General features: G+C 45.5%; 1 protein-coding gene across 1 annotated transcript in view; it reads left to right on the top strand.

Annotated features, from left to right (window-relative positions):
* Nucleotides 1-3,994, top strand: part of RRAS2 (RAS related 2) — a 46,980-nt gene extending 42,986 nt beyond the window's left edge. Inside the window, exons 5-6 of the mRNA XM_075163102.1 lie at nucleotides 1,964-2,082; nucleotides 2,541-3,994. Coding sequence (XP_075019203.1) covers nucleotides 1,964-2,082; nucleotides 2,541-2,628 — 207 coding nt within the window. The 3' untranslated portion in view covers nucleotides 2,629-3,994. The remainder of the gene's footprint in view (nucleotides 1-1,963; nucleotides 2,083-2,540) is intronic.
* The last annotated feature ends 14,414 nt before the right edge of the window (nucleotides 3,995-18,408 follow it).

The raw sequence follows: 18,408 nt of genomic DNA on the forward strand, positions 1-18,408 counted from the left end.
CTCTCACTTTCTGGGCCTACAGCAGACTGTGCAGGGATGAAGAAAAGTAAAGGGGGTTAGTTTTGCAAAAACTGCCGTATCCGTACTTTTAGCTTACTTTCGTCTCGCGACTGAGGCAGAGATGTACAAAAGGTTCTGGAAGCCCTGATGCAAACTTTGGGGGGTTCTGCAATGTCATCAACGTGCCAGAAAACAGCTACAAACATTTCTCAAAATGTAGCCTTCGTAAGCTTTGGAATAAGGATATTTCAACATCTGGGGGTGAAAGGTAGAAGTGGGTTTGCTCCAGCTAGTGGAGCAAAAAATCTTGAGTATCATTCAGTTTTCAGACACCAGTGGAGGACTGAAGGATGCCAGTCATTCTCACTTTGTGCCCTGCTGTTAAAAATGCAGCCTCAGTAGTTGATCTTGGGTTTGGATTGGTTTTTGTTGGTGGTTTTTTTTTTTTTTTTTGCTTCAGCAGATAACAATAACACTGAAATAAATGTAGAGTTTTCATGAGTGTTTGAGATCAGCGGATGCATCCCGAGTTACTCCAGCTAAGGCACAAGGTGCTGGGGGCTCCTTGTAGGGCTTCAGGAGGATTTAGTGGGAACAGCCCTCAATTCAGCAGTAAATATATAAATACAAAAATACAAAAATATAAATATATATGAATATAACACCAGAGGGGGTGCTAAGGACAGAGGAATCAAATGTGTTGAGATGCTGTGCCTGAAGGCTCTCAAACTGTCTGTGTAGCTGTTGGGAGAGTATTTTGCAAGCTAAAAAGTACTTCTGTATCTTGCAGTGTGGTGAACGCTCCCAATGATGCTTTTCTGTTTCCATCTATTTCCATTTCTGTGTAGCTTCTTAATCTAAGTGAATATCTGAGTGCCTTTTCAAAACGAAATTAAAAAGAAACCCTTGGTTTTTTGTTCTCACCGTATCAGTCCTCTACGTGCTTGTTTAACATTTTTCTGTGAAAGCAGTGTAATCTTTGATATTTCTTCCACTAGCCATTGTCCTGGCAAGATCTGTTGTACTTCCTTTTATCACTCAAAGCTGCCCTTTCCTCCCCGGCCCTGTGGGTGACCTTCCTGGTGAAGCCTTGGATGCCTTGCACTGCTCAGGGTGGCCTTCTGTTGTCTGACCTCGCTGCTTTCTACTTCATCCAAAAATACGCAGCCATCTCCTTTGGTTTTGCCCTGTGACCAACTTATTCCTCCTTCCTATAATGGTCCACTGGCGTCCTGCCTTCTGCTTCGTCGCTTTAAATTTTATACCAACCCTTTGTGATGCTCATTATTTCCTCTTCATCTCCCTTTCCTGTGTTGTCCCAAGGAGTCAAGAGGTAGACAGGGTTTCTTTCATATCTCTGGATAGCCTGAAGGCTTCGTGGATTTTTAGATCTCTTGTAATTTAAGCTACGTTTAAAGCTGGCTGTATTAATATTTTGCTGTGTCATAAATAGAATTTTTTTAGATGACTTTTATAAAGATACAGAAGCCAAACATCAGTTCTTGTTTTAAAAGTAGTAATATGATTTTTTTTCTCTAGATTTAGCTGGGACAGGGAGAGGGTGAATTTAGCAATAGTATTCATAGTTCTGTAGTAATCCAGCAGATTTTGACTAAAACTCTTGCTTTGAGGAGGAGGGAGGGACTCTTGTCTGCCTCTGAAGGAAAACTTGTTCTTGTTATGCAGAAATGAAGACGAGGCAGCTGCAGTGAGGGAAATTCTTTAGAGGATCAACCTTTGTCTATTGCAGAAACTTTTTTTAAAAAGTCTTCACTTGCATTTGAAAAGATGTATTACATGGATTTGTTTCCCAGTTGTATTATGTGGACAGTGTGGAAACTATTCTGTGGCCAGTTCAGCATTATTGCTTGAGGGAAATAGATCCTTAATGTGTATTTGCGGTGTCTACTGATATGAACATGCCTGCGGAAGCCTTGAACTTAATGATTGATGTCTGTTACAGGTGACACAAGAGGAAGGTCAGCAGCTAGCACGACAACTTAAAGTAACATACATGGAAGCCTCAGCAAAAATCAGATTGAATGTAGACCAAGCTTTTCATGAACTTGTCAGAGTTATAAGGTATGATAACTTGAGACCAGATAATTAATGTTCCTCCTACAGTAATGGATAGGTACAGCGAATGTAGTGGGAAATCGCAGGGAAAATTATACCTGCTGTAACCTGGAAACTTTGACCAATGCTCTCCCTTATAAAATATTCATGTGTATTTGCAAAAATGTTTACATGAATGTAATACGTATTTGAAAGAGAATTTCTTCACCTTGATCTTTCAGATTTTATTGATCACCTACTAAGTCAGCCTGATAAACTAAATCTGCGCTTGGCCTTCTGTAAAAAATGATGTTTCTTTAAAAAAAAAAAAGCAACCCCCAAAAAACTATTACTATTAAAATTAGTAGTTTGAGCGTCAAAACAGTCCATCCTCTATAAAAGTGAAAAACCAGTAACTTTAAATACAGTATTTGTTTTTAACTGAAAATGATTCTATGAATTTAATTTGAAATATCTGTTTCCAGAAAATTTCAAGAACAAGAGTGCCCTCCTTCACCAGAGCCAACACGGAAAGAAAAAGACAAGAAAGGCTGCCATTGTGTTATTTTCTGAGAATCCCAAGAACCAAGCTATCGACTGCCAGATTATTTTTTTTCTTTCCATCATTTTACATTACTTCTGGTATTGGTCTAGCCTTATATGTGCATGTCCTAAAAGTGGTCACCAGAATAGCCTTAGTCCAAGCAGCTGGCAGAATAGTTCTTGAAGAAGACTCGGTCATCCTGGGGCAGACTTCAAAAGAAAACACTAAGGCTGCTTCTTTAATACCACAGTTCCTTCCTTCTCTCCCTTAAGAGCTTGCACCTTGTGGAGTTTTATTCGCAAAGGAGATGAAACAAAACCGTGTAGGACAAGGTGTTGAAGTCATGCATAAGTTGTCTCTTGTGAATTAATTTATTTTTACTTCTGACATTTCATTAGCTATTGCAAAGACCTATATTGAAGTATAGAGAATACTTTTAAAAAAAGGGGTGGATTGGCTTTTTTTGCCCTCAGTTAAATTAGACTTGAGTATTCAGCTAGCCTTAAGAAACCTACACTGAATTTCATTGTCAGCAAAAATTTTCATCTCTCATTTTTGCTGCAGTTTTATTTCAGTGGCCAAAACAGTCTACTGTATTTATTTTATAAATCCAGAACAGCTGCAGGATGATTACTACTACTATTAGGATATGGCCAAATACCTGCGCTCTTTCTGGATTGAGGCATTTCAGCTTATTAAGAAATTTCACATCATTTGTTTGGAAACAAATTGTGTCTTCCTTTGTATTTCTGGGTAAGGGATTAAGGAAAACTAAAGTTGTAGCTGTTTTTGTTTCATGTGATATAAAAATGAATTTGATCTTTCCATTGTCAGAGATGATTAAATGTTTTTGCTATATACTTTTATACATTATTTTCTTATCAAACTAGTTAACAAGTATTTTTATATGTTTGTAAGCAAATATGCTTTCACAGCATAACTTGTGTATATGTAAAGATGAGTATTTAATTCTCACAGTTCACTTTTAACTGACAAAATGTGGGATTTGCCAAACTGTGGTAAACTTCTCCTTACTCTTCTGGTTGTACCCAAGAATGGCCAATTATGTGCCTGCCCAACACACCCATAGAGTAAAATCTAGTGTTGTGTTTTAATGAATTTCAGTATCCCTTACTAAAGACTGACCATTATGTGAATTATTAAACTGTAAGACTTTTAACTGATTGTTTAGTTAAACTGTGGATGGTTGTTTAATTTTGAGTTCTGTGGATTGTGTTTAAACAATTCAAGAGTATGTTCCCTGATATTGAAATACTGAGTGGTATTGCACAGTTGTCACCTTACTGAATGTGTCCAGCAGTTCTTTGAAACTTGATTATTAAGCAAACCCTTGTATAACTTCAGGTGCTAGAATTAAAGATGATCTAACCATTATCAGGGGTAAGCACGTTGCCTCTTTCTGACTCTCTTCCAAAACCTGAGTTTTTTGGGGGTGGGGGGAAGAAGGGGGTGATGGGACCTGGTTAGGAGATGGATATGCACGTCTGCACGACCTTTCTTCAAGCTTGGAAGTGAAGAAAAGCCATTTCAATTTAAATCATGATAGATGATAAAAGCTGTTGTTTGTTTTGACTTGGAGTATGTAGTCAGTGGTGCCATCAACAGTTCTGGTGTTTTCAGGCTATGCTCACTGAAAAGTGCTCTGCTATAAAACTGTAAACATCTGCTGAGAAAACAGTGCTTAAACAAGTTCCAGTTACCTTTACAGCAGCAAAACATTAAACCTAGAAGTAACACTAGTGCCATGCATAGCAGAGGAATTGAAGTTTTTTATGTAATTGAGATTAGGTTGTGTAATACTGTTTTGAGAGAGTGGGTAGCTTCATCCCCCCCTTTAAATAAAGTTATTGGTTGATGAAAGGCTGCTTATGAATAATGTGTAGCAGATTCAAACAAGAGGTTACAGTGGAATTACATTTGGGAGATGGATTACGTTTTTCAAGTCAAATGTAAGAAATTACAGCCTGTAGCAAACACGATGTGTTTTCTTAAATATGTAAAGCTCTCAGGAGTTCAGTCACTAACTGTGTGGCGTTAGAATGAGTTAAGACAACAAATGACAGCATGTGTCATTTGTGAGGTGCAAATATCTTTAAGTTTCATCAGTGTTTTCCTTTTTTTTTTTTTAATCTTTCACTCATGATAGATTGGTTTTAAAATAGTAGACTGTTAATATAGGTAGGTCTTTTAATACGTAACTCTCTAATCCACAGCAGGTGGAGAGCACCACACCCTTGCTTTTCCTCACATGGAAAGCAGCATAGCTTTGAGGTGGCTGGTGCTAAGCAACCTACTCCTGTCTGTTAAGCCACATTGTAAACGTGGTAAACTTTATAAACAAGTTAAACAGAAGTGGGACCACCAGCTGCTGCAGTGGAAGTCTGCTCTGAGTTTATTAACTAAGACAGTATATTCCTGTGCATGTGTTTTTAAGGCTTCTGCTGGAGAGAATGTGCAGGGAAATCCTCATGTAATGTTGTGGTCTCTTTTTGAGACTGGTTCATCTATGGCACTTCAAGGAGCTGTTAAATGTAGGTGTTTTGATCCTACTCTTCAGACTTGAAGTAAGTATTTAGAAAAGTGATATGTTTTTTTGGCTAGTAATGGTGGTCTAGGTGGTCATGAGTTTGAAACAGCTTAAGGTGTTTTCAGTGATTGGCTTTTCTAGTTGTTGTGCCTGAAGGTAATGGTGAAAAATGGCCCTTCTGTCCCTAGTGTGAAGCTTGCAAAGGGCAGTAGGGACCTTGTCAGTCTTCTCAAAAGTAGTAGCCCCGATCTATATGCCTTGGATTATTTGTGAATTTACAACATTGCCACCTTGCTGTAGGATAGCAGTTTAGCTGATGACCTGAGAGAGAGTTTCTTATGCCTTTACCTGGCAGAAGAAATGCTTAAAGATTTGGCTGTTATGTTTGTAGTTACTTTAGTTCAAGGGCATATCATTAAATCATTTAAATTCACAGTTCAGGAATTTGGGGTGCTTAAAATGTATCCACAAATGACCTCCTGCTCCTCCTAGAGCACAGAGGAGGGTCTGGATATTTGTTTCAAAGCACAAAATAACTCTCCTCTTTCTGGAATCTCACACTACTGAGCCTACCACTCCACCAGACGAGGAGGATTGACCTGGTCATAGGCAAAAGCCTTTTTATGCAATTGGTGAAGCTTTATGGGTGGTCCAGAATTGGGGAGGAATTACTTCCAAGTACGTACACTGCTCTGGTTAATGCATGTGCTTTCTCTGACCTAGCAACTCTTCTGCATCAGTACTCGCGTGCTAACTAACATATACAGGTGAAGAGGAGAATTTCCAGAAGTACTACATCACCTCCTCTAAAATTTTCTCTGTTTTTGTGACATGGCCTGTTCAGGGGAAGTAGAGCTGCTGATGCAGATAATAACTGTAAATTTACCTTTACTGTGCAGAAAAGAGAAGACCAGAGGGTAGGAGTATTTGCTTGGTCTGTTTCCAGCCTGTTGCATTGGGCATCCACCTGTGTCTGCAGCCGGTCAGCCTTTCTGCTGCAGGCTAAAACTAACCTAGTGTGGTAAAACTGCAGAGCTGTGTAGGAGTATGAGGTGGGTGATTTTGCTATCAAAGTTGTTTTCCTTTCATTTTTCTAATGATACAAGTTTGCGGTGTCTTGCAGCATGCAATGCAGGCTGGCAGTGCCCTCCCTCTTCCTGCAGAAGGACGGCTCCTCCGCCACCTCCTCATTACACTGGCACGTACTGTTGGCCCTGCAGAAGTGCTCAGTGCTCCGGCTGTTGGGCGAGAGGCGATCAGATAAACGCCCGAAGCGAGCCTGGCTAGCCCAGCGTGGGAGCGTGTAATGAGATGAGCTGTTGTGGAAGGGTTAATAAAGCAGAACGTATTTGGAAGGAGGTAACATCCACTAATGCCAAGGAAAACTGATTTATGCTTGGCCTTCTGGTTAGTCATCATTGATAAAGTTCGGGTCTGGATTCAAACAAAAATACTAGCTAACGCTCTTCTGACGTGAGTTTATGTGACAACATTTCACCCGTGGCACAGCTGTAGCCATCGTTGTCTGGCCTTGCCACGTAATCTCGTTACAAAGCTTTAATGAGCTTATTCCAAACAGAATATTCTTGAAGTCAGTCACCGCAAGCCAAGCACTGCCAAAAGCTGTCTGCATTTAGTGCTCAGAAGTTTGTTGCCTGGAAAAGCTCAGGAATCTGCTAAACAGGGAATGCATTTGTGCACTTGATTTAGGCATTGATTTTGGAAGTTGATTACCTTCATGTTCCAAAACCATGGTAAAAGAAACACTCAAACTGAAAACACTCAAGCTAGAACCGCGGGGCAGGGTGGTGTTGCCTGTGTTACTCGGCTGACCCGCTGCAGGGCCGCAGTCTTTGCCAAAACCTGAAGGCTTAAAATTGTTAAGATGGGCTCTTGCTCAGAGCATCCCGAGCGGTACAGCAGTGCTTACGCTTTGTAAGTACGGCTTCCCTGCCCGGCTTCCCTGCTTCTGCTGGAAAGCGAAGCCAACATCGCGGGCTTGAAGCAGGCTCTGGGCTTTAAGGGGGGTAAGTAGAAGTACGTTCAAGGTCTTACTCCCTGTGTTGTGTGGCGCGTGTGGTAAGGCCAGAAAACTTGTCGATACTCGGATACTCTCATAGAGCTCTGACCACGGGAACTCTTGGTTGAAAGGAGTCGGGTTTTGTGGCTGTCTAGGCCGCTTCCTTGATCTTTCTAGGCTTTTGTTCAGGCTCTCTGAGGAACAGTAGGAAATGGGGAAGATCACCAAGGAGTGATAACGGAGGGAAGGAGGAGGAAAATAGCCTTGGTACTTCCCTATGTTCTAGCCTGAGTGCCTGCAACAGATCGGGTGCAGAAATGAGGATGGGTCGGACTGTCTTAGCCTTTAGCTGGGAAGATAAAGAGCTTTAAAGGAGAAGCAACAGATGTGGAAAAGGCAATGAATTAAAATAAAAAGAGAGCGTAATACCCAGAAACAGCACTGTGAATGTGCTGTGCTTCCTTTCATTAGGTGTGCTACTAGACTTTTATCACTGCAGTTATTCTGGAGAGTTTGAGAGACTTTTGTGGATTAAATATAAAGGGTAGATAATGTCCAATGAGTAATGTTCCTGAGCCAGCCAGCAAGTAGCATGCAGAACTAACTGCATCGTGTTGCTGCTGGAAAGCAAATACCAGTCTGTTCGGCTACCTTTTAAACTGGATGCTGTGAACTGTACTAAAATACACAGTATTTGGTACTCACTAATTTGCAGTGACATTAGCACTTCATAAATTACTACATTTTTAACAAATGCTTCTGACATGAAAGTATTGTAGAGAGGGAGAAGTTACCATAGCAGAGTACAGGCACCAAAAATGCAAGTAGAAACAATGATAAAACCTTTTCGTTCCTGTCTCTCAGTCCTAGGGATGAATTAACGCATACTAGAGATGGTTTTCATTTCACTTGAACTGGACTGCTGAAGAGCCATAGTACGGTACAAATACTCCTCTGAATGTATCTCACGTTTCTTATGACAAATGTAAAAAATGAACTTACTCTGGTGATATGAATAGCTTATATGCTTTAAAAAGTATTTTGTAAAGCAGTGTTTTGAGACCTATCTGGGACCATATATCCAGTCCACCATGCAAACATAACACAGGTTTGTCCTCACTATAAAAAGCTGAATAGGGAAGACAAGCACTTTTGTAGAAGGATCTGCCGGGAGAAAATGGTGGATTATCTTTTTGTTGTGATTATTTATTTATAAAGCAGTGGGCTTCCGTAGGGAATCCCCCTCTAAGCAAGGGATGAAAGGTGGGATACAAAAAAGCAGTGGTAAGAGCTATGTGGAGTGGAGTGAAGGTGAAGGCGTAAGGCGGGGAAAACGGCGGAAGAAACCTGCTAGCTGCGGCCACGAAGTTCGGCCAGGGCTGCGGCAGCCCCTCGGAGCGCAGCGCCGTGCTCTGCAGCTGCCTCCAACGCGGGGGGAGTCCGAAAGGCTTCGCGGCGGCTGGGGGGGCGCAGGGGTGCTGCCTCCGGCTTGCTCTGGCCCTAGAGTGGGTCTGCAATAAATTCTGCTGTGGATGTGAAATGCAGAGGGAACAAGTTCACTGCCAGCCACGAGATGTCACTGCCGGCAGGCGAACGCGTGTGCTGGGAGGGCTCTTCAGTGCTGCCTCACCGAGAGCCTTGTACAGAGTTCAAGTTCTTATTTGTACAAGCAGGGTAGGGATGAACTACAAGAACCATAACAAAGCCGTTGGGCTATAATTAAACGGGGCCATGTGTCAGTGCTATTTCGGAGTATTTTGTTCTGTGGACTCTGTAAAATCCGGATGGTCAGTAGCTAGGGAAAAAACAATGATTTATAAACAGTGGTTCTGAAGAAATTCGTGTGAAAAGCAGGAAGGATGCTTGCAATCGAAAACATTAAATACATGTTAATTACAGTACAAATACAGGAGACAAAACAAGTAATACTTCTGTATCATTAGTAATATGTACAATTTGCAGTCAGAAAGTTATGTATAAACACTTTGTGCTCAGCTAAATAATACATCTAAATGAGGATTACTGTTAGCACGAGAAAAATGTAGTCCCTCTCGTCTAGGCACCAGTCCTGGCATTTCTCTGGGGAGCAGGGACATCTCTTGAATGTGGTGCTGACCTTTGAAAGTGAAGCACGGTTCTAATGCTTTTCTCCTTCCTACTGCAACTTTCAGGCAACACCTGCTGTGACTTTTAAACAGTAAAAGTTCATGTGTGCTCTAGTATTTCTCCTGCAAACTGTAAAATCTGCCCGTCCTTCATTGCCTCTCGGAAGAATGTCATACTCTTGAACGGGCTTTGTGTCTCACCGTAAAAGGCATTCTGTCCTCTCTCTTTCCTCGTGAGACTAAGCCCTCTGTGTCTCATGCTGATTTTTATTATTTACAGAGTAACGAGTGCTTTAATGCAACTATGAAGTACCATACTGGCAACTCGAACTGATGCTGCTTCTACTTACGTGGTCGTCCCTCTCGTTTGAAGGGCTGACTTTCGGTCATTCCAAGGGCTACCTTTTCAAGGAGAGTACTGCGTGCTTGCTCTAACTTTCTGTTCCTCCCTAATCCCACTTTTAAAACATCCATTCAGCCAGTTGTATTTCTGGGAAATAGGAGGGAGAATACCTCATGAATTCGAGATGTTTTGGTACTCTTTTCTTGTCTTGTGGATTCTAATGTGCGAGTTGCACACTGACACTGCTCGCCTCCCTGCTCCCGTTGTCTCTATGAACCAGTTGTCTTAACTTCTTGATCTTTTTTTGTAATTAAAAAGCAGTGAGACCTTTCCTGTTTATCTTCGTCTTGAACAACCAGCTTGAGATCATTCAAATCCTCATTCCAACAGCCAACTTCATGATGCTGTCAACATCTGCCAGAGCCCAGTACCACGTTGTGTTGGCTTTGTAAGGTGTCTGGGAAGGTGTCTGTCACTGCCAAGTCCTGAGGTCTGGGCTCCAGCGCTGCTGCCGGGAGCTGCTGTGTGATGACTTCTGCCCAGCAGTCCTATTTCTAATGTCTTTGGAGGGCTCTGGATGTGCCGGTAGAGAATACACACCTGTTTCCCACTTGAAGCATGACAGCAACCCCTTAGCAACTACTATTGGAATTCTTCACATTACTGGGACTGAATGTGACTTACTCCTCCAGACTATTTACTAATTAATATGGGGCAGATGATTCCCCTCTGGTTCTGCCTTTCAGGAGTTATGTAGACTTGCTGAATGAGGAGAACAGGGGACTGTTGCTGAATGGGATGAGTGATGCAGTGACAGCAGCACAGGTACGGCTGAGGTACCCAGTGCCTTCGTTGCCTCAGCCTTGACCAACAGGGTTTCCCAGGCCCGCGTGGTCAGTGAAGAGGTGCGACGAGCAGTGGATGAGGATCGAGGTGGGGGTTACTTCAGAGGACTCAACCCATGCAAATTCACGGGACCTGGCAGGCTCCGTCCAACGTGGTGAGAGAACCAGCTGATGTCCTTGCAAGGCTGCCCGGACGTCGTTGATGACCATCTTTAGAGGAGATCAGGGCAATTCCTGGTGACTGGAGGAAAGGAAGCGTTGCACCCATTTTCAAGCAAGGCCCGGAGAGCAACGTAGGGAACTGCAGGGAGTAAACCTCGCTTCTGTCCCTGGAACGTCGCACAGTGAGTCCTCCAGGAACACGTTTCTGGGCGCATAAAAGAGAAGTGGTTGGAAATGGTCTGCACGAATGTACCAATGTACCAGGGGCAGTCACACCTGACCAGCACGATTGCCTTCTGTGATAAAATGACTGAATTTGTGGATGAGGGGAGAGCAGTGATGTTTTTTACCTCAGCTCAGCAAGGCTTTCACTGCTTTCTCCCACCATGTTTTTGTATCAAAGTTAGGACCTTATGGTCTGAGTAGAGGGACAACCAGATGGATAAAAACTGACTGGTGGGTTGAACTCAGAGGTTAGTGGTTGGCCTCAGAGAGCAATGGGCTGGCCTCCAGGTAGAGAACAGTGTCAAGGAGAGCGCTACGGGGGTCTAGCCTGTTAAGCACTTTGCCAGTAACCTGAAGGAGACAACTGAGTGCACTCTCGTCATGTTTGGAGGTGACACCAAGTTGGGGAGAGCAGTCAATATACTTGGGGGTGGAGCTGCCGTCCGGAGGGACCCTGACAGGCTGCAGGAATGGGTCAGCAGAAGCCTGATGGAACTTAAGAAGGACAAACGCAAAGCCCTGCGCCTGGGAAGGAAGACGCCCCTGCAACAACACCGGCTGGGGACCGTCTGGCCAAATAGGACCTGGGTTCTTGGTGGAGAGTGAGCTGGGCACGAGCCAGCAGCGTGCCCTGGCAGCAGAGGCAGCCGACAGCACCGGGGCTGTACTGACAGGAGCAGGGCCGTTGGATCACGGGCAGCGCGTGAACACCCCTCCCTTTCTCTGCCCTCGTGAGACCCCTGAGACGCGGTAGGGCTGGCAGCTGCCCGCGGCTTTGTTGGGGCTTTTTTCAGCTCTCCCAGGACAGCTTTTGTTTGAGGTGTAGTGGCCACCTCATTTTTGGCTTGTGGCACTGCACTGAGGTGACAAAGCTGCCGCTTCCCCAGCAGAGGGGGCAGCCGGGGTATGTGGGCATGTGTCTCTCTTGGATTTCATTGTAAAATCTCAGATTAACATTTTGATATTTTTATGTACTTCGGGTTCTGTTGTTTGGTTACGTTTCTAAAGTAATCCCAATTTCCCATGACATTTAAACAGCATTAACTTATTTTTTAAGCTTTAAAAATTAATTTTTAAAAGGGTAAGTTGCCTAATTTGCTTTTTTTTTTTTTTTCAGATTTAGACTTAAAAAACCTGGGGGGCAGCCGTGCTTTAATGCTCCTGGTTCTGAGTTTCTTCTCCAGCAAGGTTACAGTTGCTTAAAATTTCCTGTATTAGAAGCCAGTCAGTGACAGTCCTCGTTACTGCACTGCTTTAAGGCCAGGGCTGCCTGGCTATCGATCTAATTTATCTGCTGTCCGTAGCAGTTTCAGAGATCTGCAGGAGCGTCAGTGGTTGCATTTGAGGACACAGCCAAAGGAAGCAATAACAGTTTGCTTCTGAATGCCGAAGCCGGCATGACCCGTGGAGGAATAGCAAGGGGAACGAGACGTGTAGTGCAAGGCAGGGATTTAAAACACCTTTGGCTGTAAGACCCGGTTCTGTACCAGGGCCGATGCGGTTGCTCCTGCAGGAGCCCGAGGTTTGAAGGGTGCTCTGCACTGTCGGCGTCTCACAGGGTGGAGGCAGGCGGTGCTGAGAGCCGCCATCCTCCCCCACTAGAAACCGTCCTTCGGTCCTACCTCGCTATTGCTATGGGACACCCTCTGTGCTCCTCTGCCTCCCCATCCGGAGCTCCGTCCCAGCAGCGAGGACGTTATCTGGGTTCATTTTTCTGGAAGATGGCGTGCAGGAGGCAAGCGCTGGCTGCGAGCGCTGGGGGAGCGCTGGGGAGCTCTGGGGACGGGGGACAGCGCGGGCACTGCGCTGGCAGGGGTCAGCTGGGAGCAGCACCTCTCTGCCTATGCCCTGTTATAAATACGTTCAGCTGCCGTGCGCGCACCTATCAGGGCTATGTGCTTCAACCTAGCTGCAGTGAAGTCGTTAATCTTTGCTGATGCTTAGATTTTACTTCTATTCCTTGCAGATTGTGTGGATTACTGTAGGCACAGTAACTGTTTCATCTAGGCTTCTTCAAAATATATATGTTTAAAAAAGTGTTATTGTTGAACCTGAATTTCCGTTGGTAGAGCTAGGAACTTCTTTCACAGATAGGAGGATGCCAGTCCAGAGAGATGAATGCAATATAAAAATCCCCCAGCAGATGGGGACTGGAATTGAGCTAATTTTTTTTTTCTTTTTTTTCTTTCTCTTTTTTTTTTTTTTTTAAATGAAGAACAAAGATAACTTCAACCTCTCTTTCAGTCTTCTAAAACTCAGGAATGATTTCTTCACAACCTGTCTCTGGAGCTGAAGCATCCGATACGGCTGCTGGACCGGAGTGGTGTTTTGGGGTCCTGCATTACTCGCCCGGCTTCTTTCCGTGTTGCTGCCTGCTGCAGTTATGCATCTTTCCTCGCTGCCTCTCCTGGGCCCTCTCTTATGCCATTTTTTGCTCTCTCCTCCCTGCTTTTTTCTAGTTTTTATATCTCTGTTGTTAGCTGGTCCATGTGAATGATAAGATCTACACAAGCAGAGCACTGCCTTCTCAAATCGCGTGCCCAGGTACAACCTAGCACCATGAGGGCCCCAACTCATAGAAACAAAACCTTTTGAAACGCAAAGCCCGTATGCAGCAAGCACTGGCTGAATAGATGCACTGTGTCAAATTGTCTGTGCTTTTTCCCAAGGAGCGGAGCTCCGAGCTGGCTCCTGGGGGTTTGGGGCTGCCGCGAGCTGCTGCGGCCCAAGGTAAACGTCGGTGCCCCAGAGGAGGGGGCCACGGTTGAATGTAGCATCAGTGCCCAGAGTGGCTTTGTACCTTCTTTAACCCAAGGAAAGTTCTGAATGGTCAAAACAATTTTCATGTTTCATTTTTCACTCATGTTAACGGAGCAATGCTTCGCTGAAGGCCACTATAACCATCTGTCAGCACAATCTTGAGTTTGAAGTAGAAGAATTTCAGTACATGTGGGAAATCAGCAAATATTACAGAGATGAGCAGGGGATGAAAAGAGCAAACGAGCTACTCAGAGGTTGCCTTAGCCATTAGGGCCGTACAAATGGATGAAACCAGCACGCAGTCCTTCCAGTAGTATGCTCCGTGAGGTAGGCAGAGTCTGCTAAAAAATACAGATCAGCACCCATGCTACTATGGACTTTCTCTGGTTTAGTAATTACAGTGTTTTCTATAGAGTAAATATAACATACATGTAGTATATATAATAAAGACAGTATTTTCTAATTGCTCAAAAGGAAGAAAGAAGTCAAGCTCTCGTGAGCGCAGCGCCGGTTCCTTGTGTTTGTAAAAAGAGGGACTTTGAAACACGCATGGATTGCACGGCCGCCAGGACGGACAACAGGTTTCTGAACACTTCCAGGCAAGAGATTATCAGAGGGTCGGTGTCGTCCTGTGCGTGCGTAGGACTTGGGGGTGTTGCAATGCGCGGGGGGCTGGAGCGGGATGCGGGAGACTGCAGGCAGTATGGGTGCCTGCCGTGGTTTCTTGGTCGCTGGTGGGAAAGCTGTGCTGCTTCCTTTCTGGAAGATGTAAATAGTGATGCTGGCTTCTTTGCAAAGTGCTTGGAGACTGACGAATGAAGTTGTTTATTATATCGGGAGCAGAGTAAAATTATAATGAGTCTTGGAGAGAATTTTTAGAAGCTGCATTATCCTTTGAAAGGAAGATGAAATACAGAAATATGCCAGATGCTCTTAAGGATGTAAATACCCTCTTTTCAGATGAAATTGTTAAGCCCAATTTTCATGAGCTTTACTTTGGCAGGGTAATATAAGGGCATGTGGAAAAACAAACAGCAGCATTCCTCCTTCCCTAGTTCCCCAGTATAAAACATTATATTATTCAAGGCACTGGCTTTTAGTCCCCGGCACAGATGTTAGGTGGCCTGAAGTCTCCTCTGCTCATCCCATTGGTATGCGCTTCTCCTCATTACGGCTAGCCGCTCTCCAGCAGCACAGATGCTTTTATGCTGTTTTCTTCTGCTGTGGCAGGACATAACGTACCTTGCAGCCTGTCTTTGCCTTTTTTTTGTTGTTGTTGTAAAATTACGTGGTGTTTTTTCACAGGCATCTCATGCTTCTTTTAAAGGCAGCAAAGCCCCGCATGAGGAGGCAGGCTCTGTGGACACGTGTAGCGTCTTGTATTGCTGCTGGCCACATACCTTTAGCTGCAGGAACAGCAAGTGGTGCTAACAAATGACTGAGGCTCTTCATTCCTAAATCTGTCAGGGGAGGACAGATCTGCTTTATGGACCTCACTCAGAGGTGTGCTTAAACCCCAGGGATCGCTGCGTTTGGGCTTAGGTATAAACCCAAGTCTCTCTCTTAGAGCAGCCCGGATATTTGTTCTGCAGGGGGATGCAAGGGTGTTTGCCCAGGTGTCAAAGGGTTTATAACTGGTTTTTCTTGAGGTTTTCCTGTTGCTGTCCTAAAATCTGTCTGGTTATTGAAAGAGCATATGCATGTTTTGTTCAAGTCAGCCTGGGTCTCTCTGGAGCTGACAGGCGCGCTGGGTTGCAATAGTCTCCTGCCGGTACCTCACAAACATCACCCTGGCACTCTCCCCAGTGTGCCGGGGGCAGCGGGTGTCTCAAGGCACGCCACGAGGACTTTCTGAAAAAGCCCCTCTTCACAGTGGTGCTTAGGAGGCCAGGTCTCGGTCTGTGGCTTGGTCCTCTGTCCTCCCGCTCTCCTCTCCTCATCTCTCCATCAGCTGGAGCTTGGCCGGCCGCGGGGTTGAACGCGGGCAGCCCCTCAGGAGGAGGAGGAGAGGAGGAATGTTTTTGTCGAAACAGCAGGGAAGGGGCAGTTAGTGCCCCGCTGCCCCGGCGCAGATCCCCGTCGCATCGTCCCCTCCAGGCAGCAGCCCCGAGGGCTTGCAGAAATCCTCGCTTGCGTAAGCACTAATTAGCAGTGCTGAAGGACTCATAATCTCATTGAGGAACTTTCATGGCCGTGGCTAGAAAACAACCTGAGCAGCGCTGACAAGGTGCAGCTTCGAGCCCCGTCTGATACCAAAGGAGATCCTGGCAATGCGTTCACTGAGCATGCCACACTGTGCTGGGTGTCTGGAGCAGGAAAGCAAATGCTGTGGTCGGCTCTGGCCAGCACCCTTCTGGCTGGACAGACGCAGAGACCTGTCTGTCTCTCCAGAGCTCACCTCCGGACTCGGGCTGGGCTGTAACGAAGGGGCGGCTTCTGCGGCTGCAGGCACCTGGTGATGGGACAGAGGGTTGGTCATGAACACGATGTTTTGCTGGAAAAACTTCTGTCTGGGGATGCCCAAAATGTATCCTTAAACCCCATATTGTTTCAAGAATACCTAATCTGGGCATGTTCTATGTTGGTTTTTTGACTTTCCACTGTTAAAAATGTTAGGCACCATCCAGTGACTCAGCAGCTACTTCGTCACTTGTTTGCAGCCTCGTATGTGCCGGCATGAAAATGCAGGAACAGTCTGTTTGCTTCAACTGCCAGTTTAACCTCCGTGATATTTCAACAGCTCAAGCCAATATTCCAGATCATGTTTATTTGGGTGGTAAGGTCATTTGCCATATACTAAACACCTGAAAAAAGGAAGGTTTTGTGCTTTCTCAGTGCTCGGTTCCAAACTTTCCCCCAGCTGGCACTGGGATGGTCGCTCTGTGGTGCGGCTCTCCAACGCTTGTAACGAAGAACTGAAATTTTATTACTGCTCTAGCATTAACATGCTGTAACCCAGAAGCCGAGCCCCCCTGCTCCCCCCTGTTTAAACACGCTGGCTTTGAGATGCCCCCATGTCTGCAGTGTGCGGGGGGAATCTCTTAAAACAGGGAGCAGACGTGACTCATTTTGGATGTGTGTAGATGTGCCCCTGCACAAACCCATGGTGACACACGCCTTGCAGCGCTGGTAGCAGAGCAGAGCAAATGGCGGGAAAAACATTCCTCTTTCTGACTGAATTCCAGCATGGATCTGATTCGTGGCTCTTCACCTTGCACGAGCTTAGGAGTGCCCCAGCTTCCCCATCAAAGCTTTTTTGAAAATGTCAAGTTTGAAGTAATATCGTCAGCGATGCAAGCTGTGGGGTCAGATGGCAGAAGCGGAGCCAGGGGACTTGCAGAAGAAAGCCACAGCCCAGCAGGAGCTGTAGGTACTCACAATTAATTACAGGCAAAGGCTTCACTGTCAAAGTCATTAGCGTTTGTTTTGAACTAGTGACACAGGAGTTGAGAAACTCCTGAGAGGAAGAGTTGGGAGGTTCTTGCACTCGGGGAACTTGCCATGCCCGTGCAGGAAACAGGGAGACCCTTGTGTCCTAGGAGGCTAGGTCTGCCACACAGGGTATTTTTCTGAGGAGCCTCGAACCGCTGTCCACCTGCAGCAGAGCGGTGGAGGTTGCGCCTGGCTTTACCTCAGCACCTCTCGTCCGAGGACGTGTGTGGAGGGCCTCCCGAAGCTGGCACAGGCGGTTCTCAAAGCACTGCTCTGCCGAAGTGATACTGTGTTTGTATGCGGGGCTTGGATGTGGGGTTTGGGTTTTGGTGTGTTACCCGTGTGGAGAGGCGGTATTTGCCGTGAGGTTCGGCAGAGTCAACCCAAAATCTTCGCAACCCACCTGCCTGAGCGTGCCAGGACAGTTGTCACTTCCGACAACAGTATAAGGAACCGAGGCCACTGGTACAAGAGAACTGGGGGTGGGCAGTTTCCCTCTGTCTCAGCGTGAGCGGCTGTGGTTGACATTCTCCTGCTCCAGGCTCTGGTGCAGGACGAGTGAGAAGGAGCCCGGGGTGCCAGCGAGCCATGCTTCGGGGGAGGCACGTGGAGAGGAGAGTCCGTGCTCCGGCAGCTACCTGGTGCTCCTTGCTCTTATCGATGCACCTTGAAGCCTTTGTTTGTGACAGAGGCTTCCCTGGGATGCAGGGGCTCCTCAGGGTGATTTGAGCTGCTCTGGTGTGGAAAACGTTGCCCTGAGTAATTAAACAGCCAAGTGAATGGTCAGGTTTCAGTTTGCCCATTTACAATTTTCTTAGCACAAGCACAGCAGCGAGCAGGTGCCGGCGGGGGGAGGTGTGCTGTGACTAACTCTGCTTTCCAGACTGGTCGTCTCATCCCAGTCACTCAATGTGGGTTATAAATGGGATAAATGAGAACGCGCCGTGTATACGTAATGGTAACAACAGCATCCGTAACAGGAGTAGGGATGATAAGTTCACGGGATATACAGTTACAAGGAATGAGGCTCGGGCAACTTAATTGCCATGTCGAGGAAACTCGGATGATGTTTTCCCAGTTTGAAAGAAATGTGGCCAAATATTACCCATATTCAGAGAAGGTTTGATTTGGATTACAACTGGTACATGAAAAAAACTCTTAGGCTGGTTCTGCCTATCCTGGCATGAAGGGATTAAGGGTTTGGCCCATTCACCCTCCCAAAATAAAGACTGGAAATGAAAGATTGATGGCAGGTATTCAAGAGAAAGAGGATTTAGCTGGAACTAAAGGAACTGAATGGTGAAAGACCAAGTGGATATCAGATGTCCATGAATACCTTTGAGCTGTCTGCAGGGTGGAGCTCTAGGAG

The sequence above is a fragment of the Calonectris borealis genome, chromosome 14 (genome assembly GCF_964195595.1).
Source record: "Calonectris borealis chromosome 14, bCalBor7.hap1.2, whole genome shotgun sequence".
Classification (NCBI taxonomy): Eukaryota; Metazoa; Chordata; class Aves; order Procellariiformes; family Procellariidae; genus Calonectris; species Calonectris borealis.